Source organism: Lepidochelys kempii, chromosome 20 (assembly GCF_965140285.1).
Source record: "Lepidochelys kempii isolate rLepKem1 chromosome 20, rLepKem1.hap1, whole genome shotgun sequence".
NCBI classification, from domain to species: domain Eukaryota; kingdom Metazoa; phylum Chordata; order Testudines; family Cheloniidae; genus Lepidochelys; species Lepidochelys kempii.
In genome coordinates this window covers 2,838,070-2,859,314 of record NC_136399.1, presented here as the reverse complement: position 1 = coordinate 2,859,314, position 21,245 = coordinate 2,838,070, and the positions used below count along the sequence as shown (strand labels likewise).

Below are 21,245 nucleotides of genomic sequence, written 5' to 3'. Positions count from 1 at the left end.
CCCTGCTCCCCCTTCCCCTCCCCTCCCTGCTCCCCGCTCCCCACTCCCCACCTCCACCCTTCCCCTCCCTGCTCCCCACCTCCACCCTTCCTCTCCCTGCTCCCCACTCCCCACCTCCACCCTTCCCCTCCCTGCTCCCCACCTCCACCCTTCCTCTCCCTGCTCCCCCTTCCCCTCCCTGCTCCCCACCTCCACCCTTCCCCTCTTTCCCCTCCCTTCTTCCCCCACCCCTTCCCCTTCCCACTCCCACCCTTCCTCTCCCTGCTCCCCCTTCCCCTCCCCTCCCTGCTCCCCACCTCCACCCTTCCCCTCCTTCCCCTCCCTGCTCCCCCCACCCCTTCTTCTCTAGGCCACGCCCCCTATCCCAGTCCCCGCCTCCCGGGTGACGTGATTTCTGGGAAGTCGGTCGGCCTGCTCCTGCTTTGGGCTCGGCTTTTCCGCCCGGCGCCTCCCCTCCCACCGCTGCCGTCTCCACCAACCAGCGCCGGGCAGGGGCGGGGTCTCCTCCCAGACACGGAAGAGGGGCTCCTCTGGGCGGCGGGAGGGCAGTGTGGTGCCCGGCACTGCATCCTGTAGGGACCTGGGAGCTGGTCCGGCGAGGTGAGGGGGGCGGGGCTGGCTCTGGGGGGCCCCGGCACTGGGGAGCTTGGGGGAGGGGTATCTGGGGGGCACTGGGGACTTTGGGGGCGGGGCAGGGGAGCAGAGGGGAGGGGTTTCTGGGGGGCACTGCGGCGTTAGGGGGCAGGGGAGGGGTTTCTGGGGGGCACTGGGGAGTTTGGGGGTGGGGGGACAGGGGAGGGGTTTCTGGGGGGCACTGGGGAGTTTGGGGGTGGGGGGACAGGGGAGGGGTATCTGGGGGGCACTGGGGACTTTGGGGGCGGGGCAGGGGAGCAGAGGGGAGGGGTTTCTGGGGGGCACTGCGGCGTTAGAGGGGAGGGGTTTCTGGGGGGCACTGGGGAGTTTGGGGGTGGGGGGACGGGAGGGGTTTCTGGGGGGCACTGGGGAGTTTGGGGGCGGGGGGCAGGGGAGGGGTTTCTGGGGGATGCAGGGGAGCTTGGGTGTTTCTGGGGGGCATGGGGGAGCTGGGGAGGGTTCTGGGGGCACTGGGGAATTTGGGGGCAGGGGAGCTGGGGGCACTGGAGAGTTTGGGGGCAGGGGGGCAGGGGAGGGGTTTCTGGGGGCACTGGGGAGTTTGGGGGCAGGGTTTCTGGGGGGCACAGGGGAGCTTGGGGGGTTTCTGGGGGGCACGGGAGAGCTGGGGAGGGTTCTGGGGGGCACGGGGGAGTTTGAGGCAGTGCAGTGGAGGGCTGCTCTCAGTGCCAGCTGATGAGTCTTTCAGCACCAGTGAAAGCCCACCCCGTGGCGGGGGGGCAGGGCTGGCTGTCATGGTGCCCTTCCCCACGGGGCAGGAGCCTCCTGGCCAATGTTACCCCCCACCCTCCCTTCCCTTCCCTTCCCCAGGTCCCCCTACCTGTTTTGAGCCCCTGTGGGGAAGGGGGCGGGACGAGGCTGCCATGGCGGGTAGGGGTGTCATGGCATGGCCAGGGCAAGGTGGCGCTGCTCTGGGCAGCGGCTGGCACCCGCCACCCCCTGGTGCGTAAGGCCCTGAGCAGAGCAGAAGTCCCCAGTGGGGCAGAGATAAGAAAAGTGCCCCCGGGGGATCAGGGAACTGAGTCTAGTTCAGTTTCCTTCTCCCCCAGGCTTCGGGTGATGCAGCTGGCGACGCTGCCCGGCTCTGGCTGTGCACGGTGAGATCCCACCCATGGTGGGCAGCTGGGTGCCCCCCGCAGGGCCCCTCCCTAGCAGCCCCCGGCTTCCCTTTGGGGAGCTCGCTGGGGAATCCCAAACGCCAATAAATGAGCCCCATTTCGCGGCCGGGTAGCTGGGACGGTCTGTCACAAAGCCGGCTCTGAACTCCTCGCCCGAGCCCCTAGGTAGGGGCAGAAATCCGCCTGGCGCTGCCCAGCTGCACCGAATCCCTCCTCTGCCCACCCCAAAGGGTTTAACCCCACGGGAGCCAAGCCCGGAGGGGAGCCGGCTGCGGGGGGAGCCAGTCTGGGGGGGTCCGAGGAGGAGAGGACGGGGCTCATGCTCAGGCCCGGGGGGCCTGGGGTGACAGAGTCTTGGAGGCCAGAAAGTCCCATGGGGTCATCGACTGGGCTCGTGTCTAGTCAGGCCCAGGCCTGTCCCCTCCCTGGTGGATCGGCATAGAGGAACAAGGCACCTCAGGGCTCTGAACACGATTTGGGTCTTGCTAGGCAGGGTGTGTCGGGGGTGTGTGTTGGGAAATGGCTGCAAGTGCTGCGGGTGCCAAGCTGTCGGGAGCTAGGCCAGCGGAAGGAGTTCTGGCACGGAAGTTAATAACGGAACTAGGGGGCATTTAGTAAGTTGCCCTTGACCCGGCCTGTTTCCTGCAGCCCCTGCTAGCCGAACCCTGGGCTCCCCCACAGTTCCAGTGAGCCGCTTCTGGCTGAAAGCCCCCAAGACTCCCAAGGATTTGTGCTGTTCATGCCTTTAAAGAGACAAACGTTTTCCAGCTCCACGGGGGCCCCAAAGTGAGCGTCTGGCTTTGCAGAAGGCCCGCAGACCCCCCTGAGTCAGGGCCAGTTGCGGGTGCTTTGCCGTAACTGGAGCACTCATTTCCCCGGCTCCCCCAAGACGTCCCAGCGTTAGGCCCCAGCACTCGGGGGCATAGGGCCTGTTGGGTCCCGGGGCTGCAGCTGGGGGCACATGGTTTGTTTTGGTACCATCTGCACCTGAGTCTTCTCTCCTAGTTTCACATCCACATGCTGCTGTTCGGTCGAGTTCTCGAACGCCCACGTGAACGAACCCAGGCTGGGGGCGGGGGTGGCAGCCCCTGCTGGCAGCGGTGGGGCGTCCCGGCCTCCAGGCCCCTACGGGCAAAGTGATAGGGAGACTGGAACGACCTGGGGGGCATCGGGTGCCCTCTGCCAACTACGCCAAATCACTCTGCGGCTTTGAATCCACCTGGGGGTTCCTTTTATGCTGGGCTGGCATCCAGGGCTGGGCTAGCAGGGGGCTGTGGGTCGGGAGTGAGGGGCACTGGCAGACCTGCAGGTGGGAGGAGCCCGGGCTGGATTCTTGCCCCTAAAGGAAACTAGTGTCTGTTTTGAGCTGGGAGTGTTGGGGGGGATGTCTACAGCACCCCCTTTCCGTACAGAGCTGAGTCTGGTTCAGTGGCACCGTGGGATCAGGGCCTGCGGGGGGAGCTGGGTTAGAGCCACCGGGCCAGCGTCTGATCCTGGCAAGGCAACAGCGGCTGTTTCCCATGGTGGCTGCGGAGCCGGGAACGGTGGAGGCGCCAGGCATGGTCCTCCCCGTGAGTCAGGGACATGGGGCCTTTCCCCTGTAGGGGGCGCTGGCTCCGATCTGGCCCCAGGGCGGGGACTGGCTTGCTGGGGGGGGGGAATGGGGCATGGGGCCTTTCCTCTCTAGGGGGCACTGGCTCTGATTTGGCCCCAGGGTGGGGGCGGGGCGGGGGCTGGCTGGCTGGCTGGGGGTGGGGGGGATGGGAATGCCAACCACCAGAATAAAGCAGCACTAAAGGAGCGGCATCCACCAGCCAGGAGCAGTGGCCCCAGATGTGGTGAGCGGGGGAGGGTTCTGCCACATCTGGGCCTCTCTGTGGTTCTAAGAACGGCGGGTGTGGGGGGCTCAGCAGCCCCATGCCCCCAGCAGCTCGGGCAGCAGGCTCCAGGGAGGCAGGGGTTCAGCGGTGGCACAAAGGCATTTGCAGGTTTGTCCCTGGAGGGGAGCCAGGCCCTGACCCCTGGGGAGCCCGCACGCCAGTCCCCACCCTGGGGCTGGATCGGAGCCGGCACCCCTGAGAGGGGAAGGGCCCCGTGTCCCAGCCCCTGGCTCTGTTTCTGTGGCCCGGGGTCCTCCTCTTGCTGGTTTCCTGGGCTGGGTGTGAAGGCCCTCCCCCCAGCTCACCTGCTGCCCTGGTTTGCCTTCCCAGAGGAGGGGCTGAGACGCCAGGGAGGGCCCCACCATGGCCCAGTGGCAGGAGGTCCAGCTGCTGGAGAAGGCCTACCTGGAGAAGGTGCACGAGCTGTACTCGGAGGACCACCTGCCCATGGAAGTACGGCAATACCTGGCCCCCTGGCTCGAAGACCAGGACTGGTAACTGCGGGGCTGGGGAGGGAAGGGTTAACTGGGGGGGGGGGGGAAGTCGGCAGCTGGGATCCCCAGGCACAGGGGTTGTCTCAGCTGCAAGGGGGGGCTCTGATTTGGGGGCTCGGGGGTAGGGGAAAGATCTCCCCCCACCCCCGATATGAGGGAAGGGAGAGCAGGAGAAGGCGGGTGGGTCTCCAGGAATTGGCTCAGCTGTGGGCTCCCCCAGAGCATGCAGTCAACGACCCCTGGGTGCCTCTCCTGGCGTGGCCCCATGGGTCCCCCGTTGGACTTGTGGGGAACAGGCAGGAAAGGGACAGCGCCCCCCACCCCCCCTGGGTCAGTGTGGGATCGTCTGGGAGCTGGCCGTGGCTGGGGCTCTGCAGTGCGCCCCCTTGTTCCTGCCCCAGGAGCCGGGCGGCCGAGCCCCACTCTGCCGAAGCCCACATGCTCTTCCACACCCTGCTGGCCCTGCTGGACGACCAGTACAGCCGCTTCGGGACCCGCACGGAGGACTTCGTGCTCAAGCACAATCTCCGCAAGTCCAAGCTCAACTTGCAGGTAAGGAGCGGGGCGCTGGGGGGGGTGGGGGGTGCTGGCCTGCGGGGGGGGGCAGGGTGCTTTACCCGGCCCCACTGACCCACCCCCCCACGTTCTCTTCCAGGCCAAGTACCAGGAGTGCCCGGAGCAGCTGGCCAATGTCATTGCCAACCTGCTGCGGGAGGAAAAGGCCATTCTGAACCGGGGGCTCGCAGCCCAGCAGGCAAGCCGGGGGCGGGGCTTATGGTACCCCCCCCACCTGGCTTCCCGCAGCACAGCGCCCCCTAGTGCCATGTGAGGGCATCGGGGTCAGCACTGACTGCAAGGGGAGAGCACACCCAACTTGGCTTGGAGCTCCCTGGCACCGCAAATGGGGAGAGCCTCCTCCTCGGCTAACTGCCGTGAGGCCCTCTTCTCCCCCCAGCATGGGCCTGCAGCTGGCTCTGTCTGGGGGGTGGGGTGGGGATCCCAGCCTGGGGCACGGCGCCTGTGAGGCTAAAAGGGGCCTGTCCCTTGTGCGCCCCCCTGCAGGCTGCAGCTCAGCCGACCTCCAGTGCCCCGATGGAGACAGACCGGCAGCAGAAGATCGAGCGGCGCCTGGTGGAGACCAGGGCAGCGGTGCAGGTGGGTACGGCCCGACTATCACGTATGGGGCCTGGTGTGCTGCCCCCTTCTCTGCCCGGAGCTGGGGTTGAACCTGCGACCAGGTGGCTCCATCCCCCTAGGGCCCAGATGCTGTCCCAGTGCCCGGGCCCCAGGCGCTCCCTGCCCCTGAACCGGTTCCCTTGGCGCTCCCCCGCAGGAGCTGGATCGCGAAGTGCGGCACCTGGAGGAGCTGCAGGACACCTTCGACTTCCGCTATAAGATGCACCGAATGGTTGGTGAGGAGCTGAGCCTGGCAGGGCCTGGAGGCCGCAGAGTGGCAGGACCCGGCTGGCTGGTGGAGAGGGGTGTAATGGGGCTGAGCAGCACTGGGGGCTAGGGGTAGTCAGGGGGGTGGGGGATCCCCTCTGCCTGCTGTACCCCAGCGTGCTGGAGCGGCCAGGCTGGGGGCGCTGGAGAGCACGGCGGGTGTAGATCTTTGATTTTCCCTTTAAATAAGGGCAGAGCCGGGCCCCGGGAGGGGCTGGGGGGTGACTCAGAGAGGAGAGCTCCTCCCCAGAGCCAGCGCTGCCCTGCCTGCCCCAGGGCTGCGCGAGTGGGCTGAGGCCTCCTGTTCTGCGGGCTGGGGTTCAGCAGGGGGCGCTCTCCCCTTGGAGTCAGCGCTGCCCCTGTTCCAGCTAGGGGGCGGGAGGCTCAGCAGGGGGCGCTGTGCGGCTCTAGGGGGCAGGTTCTGACCCCATGGCTGCCGTTCCTGTTCCCCCCCGCCCCACCCTCACTGCGCCCTGTCGCCATCTCCCCAGCAAACGGCGCTCCCGCCAGCCCCGAGCTGGCCCGCCAGACGGAGCAGCTGCAGGCCATGCTGAACAACCTGGACCGGAGCCGCAAGGTGAGGCTCCACACGGGGCCAGCCCCTTGCTTGGGGGGCAGTCCTAGCGGGGCTCCGTGGGTCCCTGGAGCAGCTGGGTCAAGGTGGCAGTCATCCCTTCCCCACCACACACACCTTCTCTGGGGGCTGGTTTCCTGGGTCCCTTCCCCACTGGGTCTTGTCCGGCCGTGCCTCAGTTTCCCAGGAGCTGCCTCCTAGCCGGCCTGGGCTCAATGTTGAGCTGGGAGCTGTGCACAGCCGGTCGCCCCAGGGGGGCTGGTATCTTCCCCATGGGGTTCTCCCTGTCGTCCTTCCCCCCCCCCCACTGCACCCCCATTGTACTTAAAGTACTGCACAGGGTCTGTTCAGGGGGAATAAGGCAAAGCGTCACATTTCTTGATAATACATGTATCCATCAGCCCTGTGTCATACGCAAATGATAGATATCTCTCACACACTCACTCACTCTGTCTTGTTGTTGTTACCAATGACTTGCTCCCTTTAACTTCACTGGCCAGGTGAGTTAGATGGGGGCGGGGTGGAGCTGGGCGACCGGATCGATGCTCCCATGTTGACAAGACGAGACCCGGGGTCCTCTCGAAGACACTTCACATTTATAGCAGCTTCCCCCTCCTGCAAATCTGACCCAGATGCAAAATCTGTGTCCGTGTCCCTTGGTCCTTTGTGCTGCTCCCTTCTGGGCCTCGTCCCGATGCTGTTCAAAGAGGGTGTCTTCAAAAGAAGAAGCTGGCTTCTAACCCCCCAAGGCCGTCACTATGTCGGCTCTTCTTTAGTGAGCCCACTTGACAAGTTGTGTTGGCCTGGGGTCTGGCTTCCATCCCCACTCCAACCGTTGCAGTTGTCTGGAGGTGCTGCCTTCCTCGCCTGGGCAATTGATTAAAAAGGGGGGGTGGGGGGGATCTTGTTCTATTCCGAGCAAAAAGACTTTTTTTTAACATTATACCAGGGCTCAATTTAAAGTTTGCTCTATAAGGATCTGATACAAAGTTGTAGGAAAATAGAGGCATAACACAAAGTCATATGAAAGTTATGTGAAGATGCTTAATGCAGAGATTTATCTCACCCCCCTGCCCTCCCCCAGCTGAGCTAGCAGGAGCCGGTGGGGCAGGGCCTGGGGCCCCTCGTGGGTCGCCCGGGGTCACAACGGACACAGTCTCTCTGGCAGGATGTGCTGGCCCGGGCGCAGGAGCTGCTGGGCCGTTGTGAGACGCTGCGGGATTTCCTGCTGGAGGAGCTGGCCGAGTGGAAGGAGCGGCAACGGAGGGCCTGCCTCGGGGCAGCCTGCGACACCAGCCTGAGCCACCTGCAGACCTGGTAGGGGGCGATTGGGGGATGCTGCACCCCCCCTTGGGAGTCTGGGACCCTTCCACCAGCTGAGCGCAAACCCCCAGCTGGCTGTACGGTCTGCAATTCGAGGTCCCCAAGCCAGGGACAAGGGTGAACCCCCCGGTGTCCCAGCCAGCCCCTGGGGCTCTGCAGCCTGTCTCCCCACCTGGGCGAGCCTCCCTCTGCACAGATGGTCCGTGATTGCCCCAATATTCAGGTGACTCCCCATCCCAAAGGACCAGGCACGTCCCCCACGTCCATCGGCCCCTAGATCCGGTCCCAGCGCCGGCGGTTTTAGCCAGTCCTGTCCGAAAGGATCCTGCCGTTGCTTAGGGAAGAGAAACGAGCGAGCGATTGCCTGGGGGGAAGCGGGTCACGCGGGCGGACACCGACACAGCCGTCCCCTTAGTCCCCCTGGGCTGGCTCACCGGGCGTCTCTCGGCCGCCTTGTGCGTATCCCGCTGGGTGACGCGGCTCCCCGGCCGGCCACGCGTCCCAGAGGGGTCCCCCCACCCCGGGCTGACCCGGCTCCTCTCCGCCTGCAGGTTCACGGCGGCGGCCGAGGTGCTGTTCCAGCTCTGGCACATCCTGCGGGCCCTGGGTGACCAGCACGCCAAGCTCACCTACCTGCATGACCCGCTGGAGACGCAGCGGCCCCTGCTGGAGAGCCGGCTGCAGGAGCACCTCTCCTGCCTCTTGAGGAGGTGCTGGGGGCTGTGCCCAGGGGAGGGGAGCTGGGGGGCCTGCCCCATAGGAACCTGAGCGGCGGGGGGCTGGCGCACGGAGGAGCAGGGGCTGCCCTTAGGAGCCAGGGAGGGGGTGGGATGATGCGTGGAGGAGTGGGGGGCTGCCCCTAGGTGCATGGGGGGCTGGTACACGCAAGGAGCAAGGAGGGTTGGTGGGGGGGGCGGCCCCACAGATGCATGGGGGAGGGGCTCCTTGGTGCAGAGACCTGGCCTGCTCAGGCCAGAGGAGAGGGGGGGTTATTGGGCTATGTGGTATTTGGGGGGGGGCGGAATTGAAGCGAGTTGGGGGGCACCTTGCGGAGCTAACGCCTCCCCCACCCCCCAGTGCCTTCGTGGTGGAAATCCAGCCCATCATGCCTTTCCCCAACCAGAGGCCCCTGGTTCTGAAAACTGGCAGCAAGTTCTCCGTCCGCGCCAGGTGAGCCCCACCCCCCTCACCCCAGCCCGTGGTGCCCCGCCTGTCCCCAACCATCCTGCGTGGGGGGGCTGGCGCTTACTCCACAGCCTTCCCCCCAGGGGCGGGTCCCTGCTTCTGCCCCTGGCAGGATGGGCCCTGTTGGGAGCAGGTGCTAGAGGCTGAGGGGCGCTGAGCCCTGGGGGCAGCATGCCCCCCCTTCCCCCATGCAGGCCATGTGCCCTGCTAGTCCAGTGGCCAGGGCGACAGGCTCTTCTCCCCGCAGGCTCCTGGTCAAGCTGCAGGATCGAAGCCATCGGCTGGAGGCGAAAATCATCCTTGACCAGTGAGTCAAGTCCCCCCCCATTCCCCCTCGTGAGGGCCTTAACCCCCTTCCCCCTGGGGCCTGGAGGCAGCCCAGTTGCAAGGCAGGGGGTGGGGGCCGGGGGTACAGGGAGCTCTGGCTGGGGGAGGGAGACAAGGAAACCCTGGTTGGGGCTGGGGGAGCCCAGGGTGGGGCAGGGTCCCCGGTGAACCAGTTGATTACTGATGGTGTCCTGTCTTTCCTCCTGCAGGCATCCCCCCGATGTGAAAGGGTGAGAACCAGGCCAGAACCTAGGAGAAACCTGCGGGGATGGACGGACTGGGACATGGGGCCTTTCCCCTCTAGGGGGTGCTGGCTCCCATCTGGCCCCAGGGCAGGGACTGGCTGGCTTGGGGGCAGGTGGGGGAACGGGGCCTTTCCTTTCTAGGGGGCACCAGCCCTGATCTGGCCCCAGGGCAAGAGGCAGGGATCCAGTTTGTTCCCGGCACCAGCTCTGCTCCAGCCAAGGTGCCCGGGGCTGAGAGCTGCCCTCTGGCCAGCAGTGCCCCCCATACGCTTGGCCTAGGGCTCTTACCCAAGAGAGCCTGGAGAGAGAGCATTTACTGGGCGTCCACCATCGGGGTCTCTGGCCCTGCCCCGCCCAGCGCCTTACTCCCATATGACGGCCAGGACTCGAACCCGGGTCTCTGAGCCAGCGCGGCACGACCGCCCTCACGGCCCCGCCCCTCTCGCTTCTCCCCGCAGGTTCCGGAAGTTCAACATCTTGACATCCACCAGCAAGACGCTGGTCCAGGACGATCCGCAGATGGAGGGGCTGGTCTGCGACTTCCGGCACATAGTATGGGCCAAGCGTGGGGGCCCGGACACCGGGGTTCCCAGCTTGGGGAGGGGGTGGGATGGGGAGCCCGGACTCCTGGGTTCTCAGTGGACTGGGGAGCAGAGGGCGGGTGGGGTGCGGAGCTTGGATGCCTGGGTTCTCAGCTTGGGGAGTGGGAGTGGGGAGCCAGGACTCTGAGGTGGGGGAGCCTTTGGCCCCGTGGCCCCCCTGCTGCGGGCTGGGCTGGGTGGGCAGGGGCCAAGAGCTGACTTCCCCCCCCCCCTCTCCTTTGCAGTCACTGAAGGACCAGAGGGCCGGGGCCTCGGGCAAAGGCAGCAAAGGTGCCAGCGAGGTGGGTTTCCTGCATGTGCCCTGCTGGCCAGTGGCAGCCCTGGCTCTGTGGATGAGGGGAAAGCGGTGGACGTGTTGTTCCTTGACTTTAGCAAAGCTTTTGACACTGTCTCCCACAGTATTCTTGCCAGCAAGTTAAAGAAGTATGGGCTGGATGAATGGACTATAAAGGTGGATAGAAAGTTGGCTAGATTGTCGGGCTCAACGGGTAGTGATCAATGGCTCCATGTCTAGTTGGCAGCCGGTGTCAAGTGGAGTGCCCCAATGGTCAGTCCTCGGGCCGGTTTTGTTCACTATCTTCATAAATGATCTGGAGGATGGTGTGGATTGCACCCTCAGCAAGTTTGCAGATAACACTAAACTGGGAGGAGAGGTAGATACGCTGGAGGGTAGGGATAGGATACAGAGGGACCTAGACAAATTAGAGGATTGGGCCAAAAGCAATCTGATGAGGTTCAACAAGGACAAGTGCAGAGTCCTGCACTTAGGACGGAAGAATCCCATGCCCCGCTACAGACTAGGGACCGAATGGCTCGGCAGCAGTTCTGCAGAAAAGGACCTAGGGGTGGCAGTGGACAAGAAGCTGGGTATGAGTCAACAGTGTGCCCTTGCTGCCAAGAAGGCCAATGGCATTTTGGGATGTATACGTAGGGGCATTGCCAGCAGATCAAGGGACATGATCGTTCCCCTCTATTCGGCACTGGTGAGGCCTCATCTGGAGGACTGTGTCCAGTTTTGGGCCCCACGCTACAAGAAGGACGTAGAAAAATTGGAAAATGTCCGGCGGAGGGCAACAAAAGTGATTAGGGGACTGGAACACATGATTTATGAGGAGAGGCTGAGGGAGCTGGGATTGTTTAGTCTGCGGAAGAGAAGAATGAGGGGGGATTTGATAGCTGCTTTCAACTACCTGAAAGGGGGTTCCAAAGAGGATGGATCTAGACTGTTCTCACTAGTTCCAGATGACAGAACGAGGAGTAATGGTCTCAAGTTGCAGTGGGGGAGATTTAGGTTGGATATTAGGAAAAACTTTTTTCACTAGGAGGGTGGTGAAGCACTGGAATGGGTTACGTAGGGAGGTGGTGGAATCTCCTTCCTTAGAAGTTTTTAAGGTCAGGCTTGACAAAGCCCTGGCTGGGATGATTTAGTTGGGGATTGGTCCTGCTTTGAGCAGGGGGTTGGACTAGATGACCTCCTGAGGTCCCTTCCAACCCTGATATTCTATGATTCTGTGACCAGCCCCAGGGCAGAGCTGGGTGGGGGAGGAGAGCTGGCCCTGGGTTTATTGGTGACCGCCCCCCCCATGCTGCCCCCTGCCGCCCCAGATGGGTCTCACTGCTGCCCCTGGAGGTGCCCAGCCCCGCTTCAGACCCTCTGGGTTATGGCTTCCCTTAACAAACCTGGACCCAGTGCGGTCACCCCTCTGCGGGGACCCCCTGGGAGGCACTGAAATGCCGGGGGGGCCAAACCCCCGCGGGGTCAGGGGCAGGCCATCCCGTGTGGCCAAGAGGGGTCTGGGGCCGGGTGGGGTTGGGACCCTGGCTGACCCCCCCCTCCCCCGTCTCTGTTGCAGGGCCTGCCGGCTGTCACGGAGGAGCTGCACCTCATCACATTCACACTGGACTATAAGTACCAGGATCTGGTGCTGGAGCTGCAGGTGGGCGAGGGGAGGGCCTGAGCGGGGGCGGAGGGGGCATGGGGAGGGTGGTCTTGTTCCCTCCCCCGCTGACGGCTCTCCTCTTCCCCCCCACAGACATCGACCCTGCCTGTGGTGATCATCTCCAGCAACAGCCAGTTCTCCAGCGCCTGGGCCTCTGTGCTCTGGTTCAACATGCTCAGCCCAGACCCTAAGGTGAGGGGCTCCCCCCCCACACCCCAGCAGGCCAGCGGCACAGCTGCTCTGCGCAGTTGGGGACTGTGGGGGGCCGGGGTCAGGACACCACAGTGGGAGGAGGGCCTCTCTTCCCCACACGCGGTTCGGCCCAGATGTGGGGGTCCCCTGTGGCCCATATGCCCCCCCCATGCTGCTCCAGCAGCGGGGCCTGGCGGGGCCCCAATCTGGTTACGGGGCGCCCCAGCCCCTCCCCCTCTAACCCCCGCTCTCTCCCCGCAGAACCAGCTGTTCTTCTCCGCGCCGCCGGCTGCCTCCTGGGCCCAGCTGGCCCAGGTGCTGAGCTGGCAGTTCTCAGTCGCCACCAAACGCGGGCTGGACGAGGACCAGCTGCACATGCTGGCGGAAAAGCTCTTTGGTAATGGCCCCCCCCCCGAGCGACAATGGGGAGGGGGGGGAGTCAGCACCTGGCTAGCACCCCTATCGGCTACAAAGCAGACTCCCCTGGGCGGGAAAGGCCCAGGCCTGTCCCAGCCGTAGCCCCTCACCGGGGTCTCTGGGCAGCGCTGAGGGGAGGGTGAGTCTAAAGGGAAGACCCCCAAGTCCACGGGGCTCAGAGCAGCTGGGCCAGACCCCCTGGCCTCTGTGCTGCCCCCTCCCACATGTGTGGAGCGTGCAGCGAGGGTGGGAGGAATGGCACAGGGCGGGCAAGGACGCCTGGGTTCTCCTCCCAGGTCTGACCTTGGGGGAGTCGCTTCTCCTTCCTGTACCCCACTTTCCCCTCTGCAGTGTCGGGGGGGCAATTTTGACGGGATCCCCGGGGTGCAGCCTGGGACTGTGGGACCCCAGATTAGTGGGTTCAGGGGTATCTCCCACAATGCCGTGCTGGTGACAAGCAGCAAACCCCTCCAGGCGTTCAGCACAACGGCATGTGGGGCCCCCCCACCCAGCTAGACTGTGTGGCTGCTCCCAGAGCCCCTCGTGAATCACACAGGGAGAGGCACCAGCCGAATCCGCCCAGCTCCCAGCCTTGCACCCCAGGAATATACCATCCTGCTCTGCTCAAGACAAGCTGTGCCAATTTATTTATTGGCTCCCCACTTCATCGATGGAAAGTGGGCGTACGCCAGCCTTTGCAAACCCCCTACCAAACACCCCAGGCAAACTCACTGGTAAAGATAAACAGTTGAACAAGTTTATTGACGACAAAAGAGATCTTAAGTGATAGGCAAAAAGTCAGGGTTCGTTACCAAGAGAAAATCAAACGCTGGATATAGCCGTTCATAGTATGCAGATTTCACCCCTGAAACTTGGGCCAGTCTCCTCTGCTGGAGTCTTCAGTCTTCTGAGCATCCTTGTTGCTGGCAGCGTAGGTGGGGGCAGGAGAAAGGCCCAGCATGGCCCCCCCCTTCTGTTTTGTACCCTTAGTCCAGGTGCTTGGAGAACGCAAGTCCAGCCATGTCTGGGGGGCGTTGCTGAGTCCCCAGGTGAAGCAGTACCCGAGTGTCTCCCCTGTGCTGTGTCACTGAATTGTAACTTCTCTGCTGGACAATGGCTGGTGATGTCCCTTCAGCACCCACCCGGGTGTTCGTTCCCCCCCTTGTCGTTGTCTCTGGGGAGTTGGCATCTCCCACAGCATGTTCTAGTGACAACCCCACAACACAACTCTGGTTTCCTAGGCACTGACGATACCCACACGTTTAACTGGAACAGTGGCTTTCTGCAGCTCGTAACCTTGCCCCGATCCCTCCCACGGCCTGCTTTCTACACAATATCCCCATTCAGTGTCGATGCGGAATATGGGGGTTACAGGGCGCTCCCCCGAGTATAGAAAGTCACAGCGATGGTCCCTGCTGGGGGGGGGGGGATGAGGACCCCACAGAAGCTGTGTTAATTCACCCTGCAAATATCTCCCCCCATTTTCTTCCCCCACCCCCATCTTATAGGGCTGGAAGCCACCCCCGCCAGCACTCTGACCTGGGCCAGGTTCGCCAAGGTAAGCGGCTGCTGAGTGACTGGTCCCCGGTCCCCCCCCCCCCCCGCCCCTGGAATCCCCCCCCTCAGCCTTTCGCCTCCTCTCTGCTGCAGGACAACCCACCCGTCTTCTCCTTCTGGACCTGGTTGGACGGGATCCTGAGCCTGATCCAAGAACACCTGGCTCAGCTCTGGAAGGACGGGTAGGGGCTGGCTGGGAGGGGATGGGGATGGGGAGGGGGATGATCTGAGCAGCGCGTGGGGTGCCTACTCCCCTGTGTGGTCAGACCCAGAACTACGCCCCCCCCACCCCGGTTTTCCCCAGACCCTGAACCTGGGGCCAGCGCAGCCCATTATGGGGGTTTGAGTGGAAGGGGCAGAGGAGGGTTTAAGGGAGCAGCTTCCCCCCCGCCCTGGTAAAGGGGATAGGGGCTGTGCAGCCCTGGCGGAGTGAGGATCCCAGGTGCTGAGCATGGTGGGGAGGGGGCGCCGGGGGGCCTCCGCTGGGGGCCCTGCCAGCGGCTGACCCGGGCTCCGCTCCCCTCCAGGCACATCATGGGCTTCGTGAGCCGCAAGCGGGAGCGGCAGCTGCTGAAGAGGAAGCAGATGGGCACCTTCCTGCTGCGTTTCAGTGAGAGCAGCCGCGATGGCGGCATCACCTGCAGCTGGGTGGAGCCCGGGGAGAAAGGTGGGTCTGCCCCAGGGCGCGGCCCCCTGCTCCCCAGGTCTGGAGCCAGGCTCTTCTGGCGCCAGGCACTTGCACTGGGGAAGAGAACCCAGGAGTCCGGGCTCCCAGCCCCCCTTCCTCAAACCCCTGGACTCGACTCCCATCCCACAGCTGGGAAGAGAACCCAGGAGTCTGGGCTCCCAGGCCCCTGCACCCCTCACTGGATGCCAGTTATCGTGGGGCAGGGGCAGTGTTACCTAATGGTTGGATTGGAGCATTGTGAATCTGGACTCCTGGGTTCTCCTCCCGGCCCTGGAAGACCTTGGTGCAGCCTGTCCTGTCTCTGGGGCTCTCCCTTGCAGTGACACACCCCTCCCCTCGCTGAGCTGACCCCCCCCCCCCCAGGTCAGCCCAAGGTCCGTTCCGTGGAGCCCTACACCAAGGTGGAGCTGAAGTCGCTGGAGCTGCCGGACATCATCCATGACTACCAGCTGGTGGCTGCCGAGAACATCCCCGAGAACCCCCTCAAGTTCCTGTACCCCAGCACGCCACGGGACGAGGCCTTCGGGAAGTACTACACCGAGAGGAGGGAAGGTACCGGCCGGTCGCCTCCCCCCGCGGGCCCTGCTAGCCCAGCCCTGGGTTCCCCCCGCCCCACCCACAGCTGTTCCAGTGCCCCTCACTCCTCCCAGCCCCGGCACAACATTCCTCACCTAGGCCACAGGTAGAATTGGTGACCAGCTGGTTTGGTAGTGGGGGTTGGGAGGGTCTTTCGGGGGGGGGCAGGGGCGTGTTTCTACCTGGCTCCCCTCTCTCTGACCCCTCTGTTCTCCTTTCTCCCACCAGTGGACCTGCTGGAGCAGAAGAAATACCTGAACCAGCGTCTGATCAGAGTGTCCTCCAGGTGAGGGAGCCGGACGCCGGAGTCCCTGTGTGCTGGCCTGCCCCAGCCCTTCACAGGAAGTACCTGATTTCTCCCCCACCCCATCCAAGGACCCAGCCCCTCTCCCTGGCCGGGCTGCCCCACTGACCGCAGGAGTTCCCCTGGGGCACTCCCAGCTACACCCTCTCCCCTCCCTAGTCTCTGCTACGCAGCCCTTCAAATCCCCCCACCCGCACCCCTGCAGAGCGGCTCGAGATGGGCCTGGGTCTTGGGGGCTGGGTGGGGTTGCCCCATTCCTGAGAGCTCCCCACCACACCCTCACGAAGCCAGGCGCCCCCTCTCTTCCTAGGCAGCCCAGTGAGCCGTGGCTCCCGGAGGGCATGGTGGAGGCCTCCCCTGCAGCTGCGGGGCCGGGGCCCGATCCGCTGGAGGTGCTGGAGCTGGGGACCGATCAGCTGGAGCTTGGAGCCAGTGGGCTGGAGGTGCTGGAGGCTCTGGAGCAGGAACTGGACCTGATGAGGTTTGATTCGGCTGGTGAGTCTCCAGTTCCCGCCCTGGGGGAGGGCACTTGGCACCAAGAGGGTGGGGGGAGTAAAGAGGCCAAACCCCTCCCCCCAGCTCTGCCGGTGCCCCTCACTCCCGACCCGCGGGCCCCTACGCTCCCAGCCCTGGCTGTGTCCCATTTCCCCAGGCCCTGCGGCCCCCGGCTCCCCATGAGCAATGTTCCCTCTAATTTTTGACAGGCCCTGTGCGCAAAAAATGTCTTCTGTGCAAATTGTTGTGGGCGCCGTGTTTCGCCGGGTGCGCGGGGTTTCGGGTCCGTGCGCGTCCACACGGGCACAGCTTCGAGGGAACCGTGCCCATGAGCCCGGCTCCCCTTCTCTTGCAGGCTCCAACATGCTCCGAGGCGGAGACCCCTACCTGCCCCTGCCGGACGACGTGCCCCCCCCGGTGCTGCCTGGCAACACCTTGTTCCTGGGGGCCAACGACTTCCCCCCGCTCCAGGTCGACTCCAAGGACTTCCAGTGACAGCGTCTCCCACTGCTGCCCCGTCACTGCGGGGACTCGGAGGCCAGGGCCTTTTCCTGAGCCCCACTGTGTATTGGGGGGTGGCCCTGGCTCCGCCCTCTCCCGGTCTTCTGGTTAGACCTCGGGGCACCAGTGAGGCCAAGGGGGTCTGGCCCAATCCCTGCCCATCCTGTCCATGGGAGGTGAAAGCCCCTGGACTCTGGGTGTGGGGCTCTCAGCCTGAGCCTACAGCTGGGTGCCTTGCCCTAGGTCCTCGCAGGTGTGGGGGGGAGTTTTACCATAGCACCCAGGAGTCTGGGAGGAGTGGAGCCACCCTGTGAACTCCCCCCCGGTGTAGCCATGTCTCCCCGTCCTGCTCGGGCTGGAGCCCTGGGGCCTCTCGTTGGCATGGAGGTGGGGGGCTGTGGTTGTCGGGCCTTCCTGGCTAGGGGGGTTCTGACCTTAGTGCTGAGGGTGTGGGTGGCTTTGCCCCCCGGGGGCCGTGAGACAAACTCTCTCTCTCTCTCTTGTAAATAAACCTCCCCTGCCCTAGCTCACTGTGGGGGGGGGGCCCCTCCGGGAGGGGAGGGAATCCCCTGAACTGTCTGTCCCCGTTATGTGGGGGCCCTGTGTGGGCCACACCCTCCTGCTGCCAGGGGCTGTTGTGCTCTGTGTGGCCACCAGAGGGCACCACTCCCTCTCCTACTGTTCCCACCACTCTCTTCTCCCCCCCCTGCCGACAGATTACAGGGGAGGGGGGTCCCCCCACCTGGAGGGGAGCTACTGGCCCTTCGCTGAAGCGGAGCTCTGCTCCCCCTAGGCCAGGAGCAGGGCCCTGGCTGGCTCCTGAGGCCCCCATGCTGGGCTGGTTCCAGGGCAGGGGGGCCTGGAGCTGGAAGTGGGGAGGAGCTAGGAGGGGTGTGTGCGTGTGTTACCAGGTGGGGGCCCCCCCAGGGGGTGCACTAGGGGCTGGGACTGGCTTGAGGCTTCCCAGGGCATCCAAGCTGGGACCAGACCCCAGGCGTTCTGCCCCTCACTCCATCCGTGTCCCCCCTGCCCCTCAACCATGCTGCTTCCTCCCGAGGGGGTGTGGGGGCGAGCAGAGCAGGGAGGACGATGCTCCTGGTGCCTGCCGCCGGGCAGAAGCCCCTTCCCCTAGAACTGCCCTGGGGTGGAGGGATAGCTCAGTGGTTTGAGCATTGGCCTGCTAAACCCAGAGTTGTGAGTTCAATCCTTGAGGGGGCCCTATAGGGATCTGGAGCAAAAATTGGGGATTGGTCCTGCTTTGAGCAGGGGCTTGGTACTAGATGACCTCCTGAAGGCCCTTCCAACCCTGATATTCTGTGGGAGAGACTCTGGCCCATTCCTGGGGAGCTGCTGCTGGGGGGCTGGGGTGGGGTGGGGTGGGGGGTCTCTGAGATTGTACTGTCCTGATCTGCGTGGCCCAAGAGGGCCGTAGCCCTTGCAATCCCCTGCTCCCCCACCCCGGTGCCAGCCACGTGGCTGGGAATTGTTCATAATATTTTGTATGACAACTGTGTGTGCCTCAGTTTCTCTATGTGCTGCATCGTTAACTAGGTATGCGGTAGGGGAAAGGTTTACTCCTTGCAACGACCCAGGCGTGACTGATGCCTGGCTGGTGGGGCCTGGGCCCCTTGCCCCAGAAGACAACGGCCCAGACATTTGGATCCTAGCAACTAACAACCCCAGTCGGCCGATCCTCTGCAGAAAGCCGGCCAGGTGGGACCAGCTGGAGAACAAAGAGCCGAGGAGGAGAAGGGCCAGGTGCAGAGGTTTGCCCAGGAACAGAAGAAAGGACTGAGGTGGGCCAGGGGCCCCTGTTAAGTGCGGGCTTGTGGAAGCCGCAGACTCTTCGGGGCTGGGGCTGAGGGTGTTGGGCCCTGGCCTGACCCATGAGGACTTTCCTGGGACGTTCCCCTTCTCTGTGCTGCCCCAAGGGCTTTCTAGCCGTATAATAAACCCCCCGAACACCCCAAGGCATAGACCGGTCTGTACACGTCAAACCTTTTACTAGGCACTTGCGGCTGGGGAGCCGATAAATAACATAAATAGCCACCCGGTGGGGGCATAAATACACAGCGGCTGCTCATAAATAACCCGCTGGCCGGGCAATAAATACGGGGTTACAACAACCATAAGAGTCCAGAAGTGGGGCTGGGCTCGCTGCACCGGCCGGGCGGACAGGAGCCGGGGGTCCACTGGGGCTGGGGTGCAGTCGGCTCCGTCGCTCCTGGATAAATGCTCCCCCTCAGCTTAGTGGGTGGCCGCGCTGTGGGCAAAGACCCGCGCCATCACGGCCGAGAAGGAGCAGAGCTGGCGGAGGATCCGGTGCTGGATCAGGGGCCGTTCCCAGGGCTGGCTGTGCGGCGGTGGGGTTCCCGACCCCTCGGCGAAGCTGCCGATCTGCTGGGCGAAAGGACAGCGGGGTTAGGCTGGGCCCTGGCCCAGGAGGTAGAACCCCCCCCTCCCCCCCCGCCAGGCACAGGCCTTGGGAGATGGCACTGGGCGCTTGGTGGCACCCAGGCCTGGAGGGGGCCAACAGGGGCTCCTGGCTACCGCTGGGGGGTTATTCCCCACACCCCCTGCTGCCCCGCGTGGGCCCCAGTTCCCCCACCCCCAGCCCAGCGGCTGGTGGACCCCAGGCCACGGGGCCCCTCTCACCTGGACGAGGCTGGTCAGCTGGACCAGGGCCCCCTGCAGCGCGGCCATGGGGCTGTCAGCTGGGCCCCTCAGCTCGTCAAAGACGTCGGAGCCCAGCAGGGCGCGGTAACGCCGCAGGGCCTCGTGGATCCGGCGCAGGCAGCTCTGGGGGCGGGAGGGGGGCATGAGGGGGTTTTGGGGGGGTCCCCCACATCCCTGCTGCTCCCCACCCACAGCTAGGGACTTGTTCCCGAGTCCAGGGGGATTGGGGCTGGGGGAGACCCCGGCCCAGCTATGGGGGAAGGTCAGCAGCCCTTCCCCCCCCCCGAGGTCCCCCTCATTATTGAGGGGGGCTGAATGATTATTTTCTACATCTCTCTCCTTCCCTGCCCCCCAGCTCACACGTCTGCCCTTCCCTCTCTGCCCCCAGCTCACCTGTCTGTCCCCCCCCCCCCATCCCCCACCCGCGGGGCCCATCCGGTTGGTACCTGGTCAGAGCCCAGCTTGTCGGGATCGCAGTTGTCGCTGCATCGGATCTTGGGGGTCAGGTCCTCGCTGGGCTTCTCCTCCACCAGGTGCATCTGGTTGGGAGCAGCAGAGCTGGGGGTCAGCGCGGCCTGGCCCTGGGGGGCAGCTGCCCTCCCCCACAGCCCTTCACTTCCATCCATTGCCCCCCACCCCGTCCACAGCCCCCCCCTCCATCCATCACCCCAGGTGCCCCCATAGCCCCCATGTCCATCCATTGCCTGAGCCATCACCCCAGCTGGCCCCTCACATCCCCCCACTTCCATCCATTGACCCAGTCACTCCCCCCAGCCCCTCCCTCCATCCATCAGCCCGGCCGCCCCCACACCTCCATCCATCGCTCCAGACGTCCCCCCGCCCCCCATTCAGCTGCTGCACCCTACTCTGTGCACCTGCCCCTGCTCGCCCCCCCACTCCCCACACGCATGGGCCCAAGGCTCAGGGGGTCACCCCCTAGAGAGATGCAATACCAGACCCTGTCCCCCAGTTGGCCCAGGCTGGTGCTCCCCAGCCCCTGAGATCCCAGGAAAGGCCCAGCTCAGAACTGGGATAGGCCCATGCGCTGGGTTTTTTAGACACGTTGTGAATTTCTGGAGCTGCTTCCTGGAAGGGGGGAGGAATCGCCCTCAGGGACGTCCCTGAGCGGCCAGGTGAGGGGCTGGCGGGGAGCCCTGACTCGTCCCAAAGGGCCTAATGGGGCACCAACCCCCAAATACCCCTGCCCTAAAGGAAACGGGGCCCTGCAGCTGTCTGTCCCTCTGTCACTGGGCACGGCCCGCCCGCAGCCTGTCCACATACACCCCGTCTGTCCGTCCGTCACTGGACATGTCCCGCCCGCAGCCTGTCCCCATACACCCCGTCTGTCCGTCCGTCACTGGACATTTCCTGTTCCCCCGCCCCCTGCCTGTCCACATACACCCCGTCTGTCCGTCCGTCACTGGACATGTCCCGTTCCCCCGCCCCCTGCCTGTCCACATACACCCCGTCTGTCCGTCCGTCACTGGACATGTCCCGTTCCCCCGCCCCCTGCCTGTCCACATACACCCCGTCTGTCCGTCCGTCACTGGACATGTCCCGTTCCCCCGCCCCCTGCCTGTCCACATACACCCCGTCTGTCCGTCCGTCACTGGACATGTCCCGTTCCCCCGCCCCCTGCCTGTCCACATACACCCCGTCTGTCCGTCCGTCACTGGACATGTCCCATCCCACCCCACCTCCCGTCCACATACACCCCATCTGTCCGTCCATCACTGGACATGTCCTGCCCGTAGCCTGTCCCCATACACCCCGTCTGTCCGTCCGTCACTGGACATGTCCTGCCCGTAGCCTGTCCCCATACACCCCGTCTGTCCGTCCGTCACTGGACATTTCCTGTTCCCCCGCCCCCCTCCCCCCGCCTGTCCACATACACCCCGTCTGTCTGCCATCACTGGACATGTCCCGCCCGCAGCCTGTCCACATACACCCTGTCTGTCCGTCCGTCACTGGACACGTCCAGCTCCTCCCCCACCCCCCGCCTGTCCACATACACCCCATCTGTCTGTCCGTCCCTGGACATGTCCCACCTGCAGCCT

The 21,245-nt window shown here is 64.6% G+C and overlaps 2 protein-coding genes across 3 annotated transcripts; one reads left to right on the top strand and one right to left on the bottom strand.

Annotated features, from left to right (window-relative positions):
• Positions 1-502: 502 nt before the first annotated feature.
• STAT2 (signal transducer and activator of transcription 2) lies at positions 503-18,490 on the top strand. 2 transcript variants are annotated; one of them, XM_073318196.2, is made up of 24 exons: positions 503-600; positions 3,980-4,143; positions 4,545-4,695; positions 4,799-4,897; positions 5,206-5,298; positions 5,477-5,555; positions 6,078-6,163; positions 7,317-7,477; positions 8,035-8,193; positions 8,561-8,653; positions 8,916-8,975; positions 9,205-9,225; positions 9,699-9,792; positions 10,067-10,123; positions 11,696-11,779; positions 11,876-11,974; positions 12,236-12,371; positions 13,900-13,949; positions 14,018-14,130; positions 14,476-14,615; positions 15,000-15,188; positions 15,441-15,498; positions 15,827-16,011; positions 16,367-18,490. In XM_073318196.2, the coding sequence occupies exons 2-24, from the start codon at positions 4,013-4,015 to the stop codon at positions 16,504-16,506; spliced, it is 2,478 nt and encodes an 825-aa protein (XP_073174297.1). In that variant the 5' UTR covers positions 503-600; positions 3,980-4,012; the 3' UTR covers positions 16,507-18,490. The 2 variants fall into 2 exon arrangements, with proteins under 2 accessions (XP_073174297.1, XP_073174298.1); XM_073318197.2 differs by lacking the exon at positions 503-600 and adding an exon at positions 1,702-1,748.
• IL23A (interleukin 23 subunit alpha) lies at positions 18,484-19,819 on the bottom strand. The gene is made up of 3 exons (XM_073318201.2): positions 19,635-19,819; positions 19,168-19,311; positions 18,484-18,909 (listed from the first exon to the last, which is right to left on the bottom strand). The coding sequence occupies exons 1-3, from the start codon at positions 19,812-19,814 to the stop codon at positions 18,760-18,762; spliced, it is 474 nt and encodes a 157-aa protein (XP_073174302.2). The 5' UTR covers positions 19,815-19,819; the 3' UTR covers positions 18,484-18,759.
• Positions 19,820-21,245: the final 1,426 nt, after the last annotated feature.